The sequence below is a fragment of the Plectropomus leopardus genome, chromosome 15 (genome assembly GCF_008729295.1).
Source record: "Plectropomus leopardus isolate mb chromosome 15, YSFRI_Pleo_2.0, whole genome shotgun sequence".
NCBI lineage: Eukaryota > Metazoa > Chordata > Actinopteri > Perciformes > Serranidae > Plectropomus > Plectropomus leopardus.
Window position 1 is genome coordinate 2781025 of NC_056477.1, and position 12164 is coordinate 2793188.

A 12164-nucleotide genomic window follows, 5' to 3' on the forward strand; every position below is an offset into this window, starting at 1 on the left:
TTTAGCCTATATGAATATGATTAGATGTGATGTAATATTCAGTTTTGTGCAATCTTGTCATTAGAGCTGTAATATTTTGTTGTGAAAATAAACTTTTTGGTGTGTTTGTGTTTGTGTTTGTGTTTGTGTTTGTTTGTCTGTCCATCCAGGCTGCGAAGCGCGAATTAGAGCGTCAACGTCAGCTGGAGTGGGAGCGTCAACGTCGCCAGGAGCTTCTGACTCAACGAAACCGAGAGCAGGAGAGTATAGTGCTGCTGAAAGCCAGGAAGAAGACCCTGGAGTTTGAACTGGAGGCTCTGGTAATCAAACATGAGCACGCACATCTCATACTCAAACATGCTGTTTGCACAGAGCAGACAAGAGAATAAAGAGCTTGTCAATCAAAGGGAGTCACATTTTGGAAAGCTGACAACATGCCATATTGCAATTATTTAGTGTCAAAGTCACTGTGTACAGTCTGTATAATAAAGAAAGGACAACTGTGAGCTAATTAAGCCGCATGACAGCGTTTAAACTCCAGTTGAACTATGTTTGGACTGACAGATGTCTCTTGTGTGTGTAACAATGGCAGGCTTGAAATTTTGCTCAAAGATTAGCCAGAAGAAGTCAACTACTAAACCCAACAGTTATTAACTAATTATTTCTGTAACCGAATTCATTTGATTTATTATAATGGCACATAAAAAAAGCACTAAAGAAATAGTAACAAGAAGAATATTCAAGGGAGGGCAAAAGTCTAAAAGGTGTTAGTGTCAAAACAAAAAATCATTAGCCTGAAACAAATATCACAAAGATAACAAAGGTAAATAAATGCCAGTTCTGTCATGTAAGTAAAAGGAGATTTTTTTCAGATATGTTTTTTTCAACACAAATCCTTGTTAGATTTGTTATACTTTTTCAAAAAAGTTGAGGTAGGTTTTTAGGGTTTTTTTTCAGGTAAAAAAAATAGGCATGTGACCGGCTTTATGAATAAATTCAAAAGTTGTACTGTGCTGATTTCAAATACGATAAAATTTGAAAATTTTATTGAAATTAAAGCCTGAAGCAAGACAACGCAGACAGCTCTGATATCCTGTTCCTTAAAAAGAAAGCGTTTTGTTGCACATCAAAAGAAGCTTAACAATCTATTCCTTCCCATCCTCTAGAATGATAAGAAGACCCAGCTGGAGGGCAAACTGAAGGATGTTCGGTTTCGTCTGTCAGCTCAGCGGAGAGAGGTGGAGCAGACCAACCAGACCAGAGAAACACGAATTGCTGAAATCACCCTGCTGCAACAGCAGCTGCAGGTACGCAGAACACGCTCATATTTATTTCTGCTATATAGGAGCCATTTGCCCAACACATTCCTTGAAACTGTAGAGTGCTTTTATGTGGTACAATTCTGATCAAGGATACTTTTATGTAGTAAAAAAAAAAATCCTTGAAATTATAATTTTGATAATTATTTCTGTTGTTTTTCTTGATTTGTGTGCAGGACTCCCAGCAGTGGTTGGGGAGGCTAATTCCTGATAAACAGAGTCTCAACGACCAGCTGAAACAGGTTCAACAGAACAGTTTGCATCGTGAGTACTATATAAACTAAATACACACTTAAAAGTTTACATCACGCTTGCATATTCATGCCAAGATGTCGGAGAGCTTTTTCATTGGATGATTCCATACCGTTAGGTCTCACCGTGGTGTAGTATGGCTGTGCAAGTTACAGGTTTCATATTCTGTTTGACCCTTGTTCCATGTCATGCAGAGTGGGGAAGCATTTTGATGTACCTATTCTGACAAGTCGTTGCAATATTTAAAAAAGCAATGTTTTTCTTAGCCCTTGAAGTTAATGTTTTGATTTACACCTGAACTTTATACTGACTCTGGATACCACAATGTACTTTAGGTTAGTAAACACATTTGAGTATGTCTGTGACTAATTAACCCAACCTGTGTTTTTAGGTGATAGCTTATCGTCCCTGCAGAAGGCTGTGGAGCAGAAGGAGACAAGCAGACAGCAGCTCAGAGAGCAGCTAGATGCTGTGGAGAGAGAGACGAGAGCCAAACTGCTGGAAATAGACGCTTTCAACACCCAGCTGAAGGTACACAGCTCATTAACTAACACATTAATAAAACAAGCGTTCTAAACAAGACCTAATACTTTCCCAGGCGTAAGCACTGTTGGTGCAGCCTCAGGTACCAAAAGTGAGTTGTGTCAAGCAAAGCAGTGAAAATGAGGCATAAGTGAATGACACACGTAATAATATCATGTTTTTATTCTCTATGTCTGGCGTAGGGTCTTGACCTCACAATGTTTTCAAATTAACAATAAAAGTACAAATATCAGATATAACACATAATAAAATAGACTGTGCTTTAATTTGATGCACAGTTGTAGGTTTTTTTGTTTATGTAGGCTAACATAAAAATCAGTGATGCACGATAAAGATTATCTCAACCGATACCGATAAACTGATAATTTCCAGCTTCTCGTGGCCAATAAAATTCCGATAACCGAAAATTTCTTTTTGTTAGTTTCTCAGTACCTGAGGGTATGAAAGGTTGAGATGTGGTGTGTACAGATGAATTCCCTGTCCCTATAGGCCTAATAACGGCTTTGTTGTGATCTCTGCTTATTTACATGTCGTTCTGCTTGACGTTGGAAGGAATCAAACATCAGATATCAGTTTATTCTTTCAGCATAACCGAGCTGGAAACTCACTACACCTGAACTCAAACTGCGTCCAGCGTGTCCTCTCATTATGTCTCCGGTACACACACACGGAGCAGAAGGAGGGACGGGGGAGATAGTGGCTGCTTACACCAGTGTTCAGCGGTTACTGTAAGCAGCAAGCGTGCTAATAAATGACAGTATCAGGGCCGACTGTAGACATTTTGGTGACATTTTGGACAGTGAGAATGCAGCAGACACACACACACTGGCGGACAGGTTTTTTTTAACGCAACCAGCGGCACCCCTCCAGAGTGTGATGGCATAATGTGTAATGGCATAATGCAGTGTGTGTAGTTCTGGCAGAGTGAAACCATGGGCAAAACGGGCGAAATCAAAGCAATTTATGCCTAATATTATCGGTTGTATTTATCGTCCAAAAATGTTATTATCGGAATAATCGGTATGTCCCATTATCAGGACGATAATTATCGTGCATCCCAAATAAAAATGAAGCTGTGGCATGTACCAATCATTTAAATGATACTGATTTGCTGTTATTCAGATGCTGTAGCGCTTTATTATTGAGTTAACTCTATTTAATTTCACCTCCAATTAACAAATTAACTCCTATGCTAATCCTGCTGCTAAATGAAACATTGGTTTGGTGTTGTGACTGTAGCTTTAAATTATGTCCTGTCATTCTTAACCCCATCCTCACACGAGTTAAATATTATCACAATATTCATGTTTATTGACGTGTTTTCATGTTTATATCTGACTACAGTATCTGTGTTTGTATGGCGTGTTATTATGTGTATTAATGTCGAATGCCGTGTTTCTGGAGAGAGCTAGCCGCGCACAGAAACACTGAGCAGTTCCCCAGACAGCTGCTTTATGTAGTTTTCACCAACAGTTTACCACTGAGAGAGGGAGATGGAGGGATTTTATTCCTTTAAGGGCTGAAGCACCGCAGTCTGTTTATGTTTCCTAGACCACCTTTTGTCCCTGTTCTTTCCCCAGACCACTGAGTCGGGTCAAAAGGCGGAGAATTAGTCCTGTGGTCTGTTCCAGCGAGGAGTAGAGGAGAGTGAGTAGGAAGAGGGGGAAGGGAGGAAAGCAGAGACAACACAGACCACAATAAATTGATTTTCTAATGGTTAATTTAATGAAGTTGGTTCTCAGTCTTATTCAGAGTAGTCAACATACCACAGTGAATACAGAAAGCGGGGAAAAGCCTTTTGAGTGTTGGATACCACTTTTCTCAGGTGCGGTCATGTCTCAGTGGTATGATTCTTTGCACAACAGAGCAAAAGACCACTGAGACGTGAATGTTTGACTATACTGCCGTCCACCTTCCTTTCTACACCACTCCCTCTCCCCAAAAATCTTCTCTTGTCACGCTGCTGTGCCTCCTCTGTCCTCTATACCCACTGGGGCTCTTCACTGCTCCCTCTACTCGCTGTCCTCTTCCTGCTTCTTCATCCTGTATCTCTTGACCTCTTGCCTTTGTTTTCATCCTATCACATTCTTTGTTTAATCCACATATTAAACCCTTCCTTGTATATTTTCTACTCCTTTATTTATCTCCTACACTGGCCTTTTGCTCCCTTGCCCATGCCAGTCTCTGTGTGAGTTCTATGCCAACCACTGTGCCAGGATAGAGGCCCTGCGACGCCAGCTTCAGGAGGAACATAGAGGGAGACAGGTAGAGCACACTGCCGCTGCTGGACTGGGGTGGTACTGCAGCGGGGATATACTCTGTAATATTAAATAATATCAAATCATACGATGAACACGCTGCCTGTTACGGCAGACCAGGAGCATAGTCTGATTTGGAAGACTTTTTGAGAAACAAGTAAAACATCCCTCTGATCAGATTACTAACTTGCAAGTAGTACTGTAGTTTCTTTAGAGGGCTTTGCCGTCTTTAACACCTGCCAACCGGACTTTTAAAATGCCTGGTTTGTGCAGGAGTTTCCTGTTGTGCACTGTGATGTCCCCGCCAGGCAGCTGGATGTATTTCAGCCAGTTGAAGCTTGACTGTCATTGTCAAGCTGCGAGTGGTGTGACTACTGAAAAGCACTGACACTCACATACTCACGTACTGATACCGGTGTGCTGTTTTTCTAATCTTACAAGTGTGTAACACCTCTGACAAGGATGCACTCAATGAACACATGTTTTGAGCAAGTAAATGTGTCACTGCAAAAAAGGAAGAAAGTATTACATATATTGCCCATATTTATTTACCAGAGTTGTTTTTTTTAACAGATTCAAGTTTTTAAAATTAATTTAGCAAGTTCAATAAAATACATAACACACAGCAATATGATGAAAAAATAAATAAACAAGAACAATTGGACAAAAAAGTAAATAAAAACAAACTAATATACTGTCTGCTATAAGATAAATCATTGAGAGTTCACAAAAAGCAATAGATGAAAATAAAATTGACAGTATAAAATAATTTTGAGATTATGAGATTTATATTTATTAGTGGAGTAAATATTGGTGTGTCAGACCTGTTATTAAAACATTTGGAAACACCTAAAACACTTTTGTCTTCTGTCCAGTGCTGATGGGTCATAGAAAGAATCTGCTCAGAAATATTGCACAGTTCACTAAATAGGATGACAAACAAAAGTTTGTAACTCATTAAAATCAGTACAGAGAGACGTTTTAATGGTGATGTGGAAAATAGATTTTTTAAAATTTGTTTATTTATTTATGCTAGATATGTATTTCCCAGATTTTTTCCCCACATGGCAATATGGTGACATGACAATATAACCTCACAAACAAAATTAGACAAATAAGAAAAAAAATTAAAGAAATTAAAATTAATAGGAGATTAATGCAGGGTTCCCACCGTCATGGAAAGGTCATGGATTTTTGTGGTGTGTATTGACATTGTTAAAGTAATTTTTCATGGATAACCATCTATTAACTGGAACATAACAGCAAATTTATTTCCTGTAGCTGATGACACAACAAAGCTCTAATATGCACTGATATGAGCAAGGTTTTGTTTGCCCATTACACGCTTCTTCATTTTCTCAGCTAGCTGAAATTATGTTGAAAAAATTATCATGGGTCCTTGAAAAGTCATGAAAAAGTTTTGAAATTTTCTATGATGACATGTGGGAACCCTGTTTATAGATTTAAATGTATTAGTGTGGAGTAAGTTCTGTTGTGTCCTCGTTACCAGCCAAAAAACCTTAGTAAACACCAAATAACTCTAAACTGTTTTCTGCTTTCCAGTGCAGAGAGGTCAGTGAGAGAATCTGCTCAGGCATATTGCGCAGTGCACTGAATAAAATGACAGCTGGGCTGTTTCCAACTTAAGCCTGTTTTCGTAACACTGGCTGCAGTTAACAGTTGTAACAGCACATTGCTCATCACAGTGAGTCATAAGAGCCTCTCCTTGAATGACTCAAGGCCCTATTGTGCTCTCCTTTTCTTTTTTTTGGCTTAATCTCTGCTGAGAGAAAATACCCACATTTACGTCAGGGATTAAAATATGTCCTTAGGTGGAGAGCAGTCTGAAATTAATCCAAAATGTTCCATGTAGAAGCTATACTACTGGATAATTTTTAGATTTAGATTTTTGATTGCACAACTTACCCAGCATAACCTAACTGTTGTTGTGTCTGTGCTGTGTCTAGTATTAGTTTGTAATTACAGCAGTCATACAAAGTTATTTTCCAACATGTATATATGAAATGGTGTTAAAAAAGGCCAGTACCAAGAGGACTTACAGTGTCCAATGTTGCCATCTCAGATTAATTTCTCTGAAAAACCTTTTACATACAGAGGGAAAAAAAAAAGAAGTGTACTTTTTAGACCTTGATTGCACAAAGCGCGCAAACATGGACTGAAGCAATAACTGTCTGTGAGTGTGTGTCTGCGTCTACAGAATGGTTGATTCACTGTGTGTGTGTGTGTGTTTGTGTGTGTGTATATGTATATGTGTGTTTCAGTGCCAGCAGCAGGGACAGCTACAGGAGTGTGTGTCAGCCGTCAGGGTGTGTCTGGCTCGGCTAGACAACGTTATAAAGGTCCATACAACAACCCCCCCCCCCCCCCCCCAGTGCCCCCCTCTCTTTCTCTCCAGCCCTTTTTACACAGAGTTTGCGCCATTTGGCCGCTACTAACTGCAGGGTTCCCACTGTCCCACAAAACCTGGAAAAGTCCTGAAATTAGTAAAAAAATCATTAAAATTTTGAAAAAGACATGGAAATTTGGTGTGTGTAAAAAAAAAAAATAAATAAAAGTTGTCACAGCAATCTTCCATGGATAACCTTCCATCTAACAACTGTTTATTTTTTGTAGCATTCGATGTAACATAGCTCTAAAATGCATAGATGTCTTTTTTAAAGAAAAATCACTTACGTTTTTTGTTATTTTTTTGCAATCTGTCCCACCCTCCATGTGTGCTTGCCAGCTAAAATTATGTTTGAATAGAGTTTGAATCTGATATGTTAAAAATAAAAGCAAGGCAATGTTGGCAAGAAAAAAAAATATGGGACCTTGAAAAGTCATGGAAAAGTTTGTACATGAAAATATGTGGAAACCCTGTAAATACCTTCTTCTTCTTCTTCGACTTTGGCATTGTAACGCTCCAGTGTGTAATTTTAGTCATGCCGGCATCACAGAACCAAAACAGGCATGACGTGCCTGACACGTAACAAAACAGTGTCTGCCTTTAGTGTGATATATAACATATGCATCTGCACCGCTTTTTAAACAGTGGCATAATATGGCAATAACAATTATTTACCGTCCCCTCAGTATGGCAGCTGATGTCGTCCTCTGCTCGAGGCGAGACAGCTGTGTCCCCCCATTCTGCAATCGTACCTTTTATACAGAACAGTCGACACAACAGCGCGTTATTCCCGCTTTGAACAGGCAGTGTAAAAGGGGCTTCTGTCTCTTGTCTTTTCACTTTTCTTTATCTTTAATTCTTGTTCTTTCCCCCAATCTCTTAATCTTTACCCTCTCTTTGCCCTCTTCTTCTTATCCCTTTCTCCTCATCCCCTGAAATATTTTATCCTCTCTTTGTCCTCTTTAGCGCCCCATCTTTCCGCTTTTTTTGCTCCCATAGTTAACGCTGTACGCAGTCGTCATGCTAAGCTAGCGGTCCTGCTAGGTTAGCAGGTGTACTAGGCCCCTTTACTAGATTACAACACTGTACTGTAATGCTACTGCCTCCATGCTACCAGATGATGTTTCAGCCAGACAAGTAGGAGATTTATGAGCTGATAAAGTAGAATCAGAGTGTGGTGCGCTTGTCTTTATTTGGGTGAGTGTGTGTGTAGTCGGTGTGTAGGAGTGTGTGCTTGGCATGCTCTGTTGTCTCTTGTCCTCCACTTTGGATCTGCAGAGTTGTAGTTTTCCTCCTCCATCAGTCTCTTTCTCTGATTGCTTGAAGGTTTCCTCACGTTGGTTGTTTGGCTGAAACACGACAGCTGCCTTGTGTTGTTGTTATAGTAACAGAGTGTGTTCTAATGGCACAGCTGGTTGTCATGACTACACAGAACTGCCCCACTGCATCCCCCCTCCTCCCACCCTTTTTTTGTTTTGTTTTGTTTTGTTTTGTTTTTTTGTTTATTCCTAACACCTCCCACAAACATACTGTGCCCTGTGCAAGCTCCGCCCCGACGCCATGACCAGAGCCCCGTGGTTCAGGCCGGGTCAGAGCCGAACTCCAGTAGTGACAGAGCCCGCCCCCAGTGACATTCCCCGGCCTCCCACCTCACATAAAAAAATAACTATGACAGTGTTTTATATATGATTTGATTCTAAATAATACCAAAACCATATTGGGCTCACGTTGGCCTGCGATAATGAACCCAGGAGACATGATGGTTACATGCACACAACACATTGTTTTTCAGTTTGTTTGCCAAGTAGTCCCTGCGGTCATTGGGACAATTGTCTCATGTCCACACCAGCTTGAGCTGCTCAAGAGAGACAGAGACAATAGAAGAGCAGTGACTGATCAGAGTGAGAAATAGGAATACAGATAGTTTTTTATCTTGATCACTTATCACTTAATGCCCAGCAGCTGCAGTCTGACATACGATGAAGAATGTGTCTCCTCACTCTTCGCCCTTAGCTTAAAACTCAACAACACTGAAACACCCCACCCCAACGATTCTCCTGAGCTCCGTGACTCATATATCAAAATAGGAGCAGAGAAAACAAGCTGCATGTGAAACTAGAAGTCCATCCATAAAACAGCTACCAAGCAGTTAAAAGTTGACCAGCTCCAGGCTCTGATATATTGGGTGGCAGTGGCCATGTTGTATGTGTTTTTTTAGTTGCATTCACAGCATTATAATGGCAAACCCGTCAACGAGACAAACAAGATTTTTATTATTTATTTATTGTTATTTTGGTTTACTTTCAAATCTTTGTTGTGTATCCCAAATTCAATCAGTAACAGTGAAACTCATAGCGTAGCGCAGATAGGTTAGTTTGTTTTTTAGAGGGTAAGTTTGGTATTTTTCAACCTGGACCTTTTTTCTTAACAAAAGGCAAAACAGGACGCAATGCAACCTCTCAGGACACGTTCAAGCTGTCATTTTACATCCACTAAATGTGCTTGTTTTTTCTGCTGGCAGGCTCAAATTACTTTTCCAGGTGTGGAAATGACCCTACAGAGGTCGACCTTCTCCTGATATCTACAACATCAAACACACCAGACTCCATTTCAATAAGCAGTAATTTTGCTGCTTATTGAAATGCTGCTTATGTAAATTGAGTCTGATGGGTTTGACAATAGGAATTTTTGGGCTGTTTGTGGTTAAACATTAAGTATCAGCCTCTGTAGGGATTCTGTCCATTAATTGTCAGACACTAAAGCAATTTGTGTACGAACTTTGATGGTGCAAACAGTGGTTACCCGTTTAGCCCGTTTCACATTTTTGCTCAATACTGGACCAATTTCAAAAATTCTTGTCTCCATTACTCACTTAGATACAAAACATGGTTGGAAAAATACAGACTTATTGAAGTCATGACCATTTTGTTCATAGCTGAAATCAAAAATCTGAATTTTGCCTCAAAAAGTTATGCAGTTGTACAGCACACAACACCCTCTATCTTAAAACAAATGATTTGGATAATTAAAAAAACCTCCAATGAGGAAAAAAAGACAAAAATTTCAGGAAGAGAAAAAGAAAAAACCCTCTTTTAGGACAGATAGACTTTCATGAGATGTCCCATGTGTAGCGTTCCCTCTCTGTCTGCTCCAGGACAGATTTGGTGGATCTCGAGCAGCGGTTGTGAGTCCTAATTTGGCTTCAAAAGCAGCGAGCTGCTTGTCAGCACTGTCTTAAATGAATTAAGGTTCAATTAACTGCCATGGTTACCGGCGTGACATTTCATCACCTCGGTGGCACAGCTGAAGGGGCGGAGCTTGCCTTGACCACCTGACTAATACATACTGCTGCTGCTGCTGCTGTTGTTGTTTTTGTTTGTTGTCGATGGAAACCCGTAGCTACCGGCCCTCTGATCCCACTTCCTCCTCACCGCTGTTCCTTCCTGTATCCAATGATGCCTTTCAGGAGCTGAGGGAGATCCACAGCCGGCAGCAGAGGCAGAAACAGAGGGAGCTGGAGGGAGACACACACACACTGACACACACACACCCTCACATACACACCCCAGTCGAGAGGAAGTCTGCTGAACTACAGGACAGCAGGTATGAAAGAGAAGTTATATCCAGGCTATTACAATAGTTAAATACACTTTTTAAATAAAAAAATTAAGGTTTCTCTGATTATTTGTTTAATTTTTTTTCTCCCTCTCATCAGGTTGTCATCAGAGGAGGGCGTGGCCTGGAGGGATGAAGCCGCAAGCTCTGCCCCCAACGCTCCTAGCCCCTCCTCCATCTCCGCACCCCACGCCTGGCTAAACAGAGTGACTCAGGAAGAGGAGGAGAGGAAGAGGAAAGGGCCGGAGGAGGAGGAGGAAGAGGGGAAGAAGGGAGCAGGAGCAGCAGAGGAGAAGGAGGACGAGGGGAGAGGCAAGAAGGACATGCAGGAGAAACTGAACAAGCTGTTCAGCCAGCCGGCCGACCCCTGGGCTACAACAGGTGTGTTACGGCTGCTAGAGTGAATGCATGCGTGAAAGAGAGCAGACACGACAAAATAAGATTTAAAAAGCAGAGATGGATGTGTGATGGTAACAGGATTTACATGGAGCTAAATTATCGTACCTAAGTGGCATCGTCACTTAATCTCAGAGTTTCTTGCAGAGTTTAAACGGGTTTCAACACATTTAGAGGCAAGGGTCATATTTTAAAACATAAAGTTTCTGCACCGTTTCTTAGGACAGGTGCTTTGATTTATTGTAATCCTTAAAGGACAATAAAACTCCGGCAAACTTTCCTCTAAACTTACTGAACTCTATTCTATTTATTTTTTAAAAATTTTTTTACACGGGTACATCTTGAAAATAAGTTGCATTATTTCCTTTCAGTAAGAAACTATGAGGTTTTAGATATAAATCCAAGATTTGCTTCACCATAAACTATATGCAAGGGTGGAAGAAGTACTCAGATTTGTTACTTTAGTAAAAGAAGGAATATCACAGTCAAGTCCTGAACTCATAATGTTACTGAAGTACAAAAATATTATCATCAAACTGTAATTAAAGTCAGTAAAAAATCAATGTAGTTATTATGTAGAATTGCTCTTTTTAGAGTGTTATGTTATTGCAGGTTATTATGTTATGTGTTTATCATGAATTAACACATTTAAGAGCATTTTAATGTTGTAGTTCATTAATGTGGAGCCAATTTTAGATATTTTGTAGACTACTTGGTAGAGTAGTAGCATAGTACTGCATCATGTCATGTTTTTAAATGTATGAAGTATTAAGTATATCTAGTTTAATAAAAAATAGAATATTTGCTTCAAAAAATATGTAGGAAAAAAAGTAGCAGAAAGTGGACACATCCACCTAAAGTACAAGTGTGATAAAAGTGAAGTGAAGTGTAGTACTTGAGTAAATGTAATGAGTTACATCCCACCAGTAACAACATTTATTTTAATGAAATTTAATTAAAAAAATATGGCACAGGATATAAATCCTCAAGCTAGACTCCATTTACAACAAACCTTTCAACAAAAGAATACTACAATTTACATTTGTAAAATAAGAATAACTACACAAACAATCACAAATCAGCTTTGAAATTATACAAAATATCAGCCAGCTTTACATTGTTGTTTTGGGAGTTTGACCAACAGCAGACAGTAATGGTGGACTCTCTCTCTGTTTATTGACAGTGGACAAAACTCCGGTCCCCAGTCTGTTTGACCAGAAGGCTCCAGTCAGCAGCTTCGACCAGCAGCAGCCAGTGAAGGTGGTCTACTACAGAGCTCTTTATCCATTCGATGCTCGCAGCCACGATGAGATCAGCATCGCTCCCGGAGACGTAATCATGGTATGTAGTATGCACCCATACACTGGCATCCATCAGCCATTCACCTTGCTACAA

At 40.0% G+C, this 12164-nt stretch overlaps 1 protein-coding gene across 1 annotated transcript in view; it reads left to right on the top strand.

Annotated features, from left to right (window-relative positions):
• Positions 1-12164, top strand: part of itsn1 (intersectin 1 (SH3 domain protein)) — a 53395-nt gene that overhangs the window by 19229 nt on the left and 22002 nt on the right. Inside the window, exons 14-20 of the mRNA XM_042501981.1 lie at positions 150-299; positions 1146-1286; positions 1475-1562; positions 1942-2081; positions 10225-10361; positions 10474-10754; positions 11953-12110. Of these exons, the coding sequence (XP_042357915.1) occupies positions 150-299; positions 1146-1286; positions 1475-1562; positions 1942-2081; positions 10225-10361; positions 10474-10754; positions 11953-12110 (1095 nt within the window). The remainder of the gene's footprint in view (positions 1-149; positions 300-1145; positions 1287-1474; positions 1563-1941; positions 2082-10224; positions 10362-10473; positions 10755-11952; positions 12111-12164) is intronic.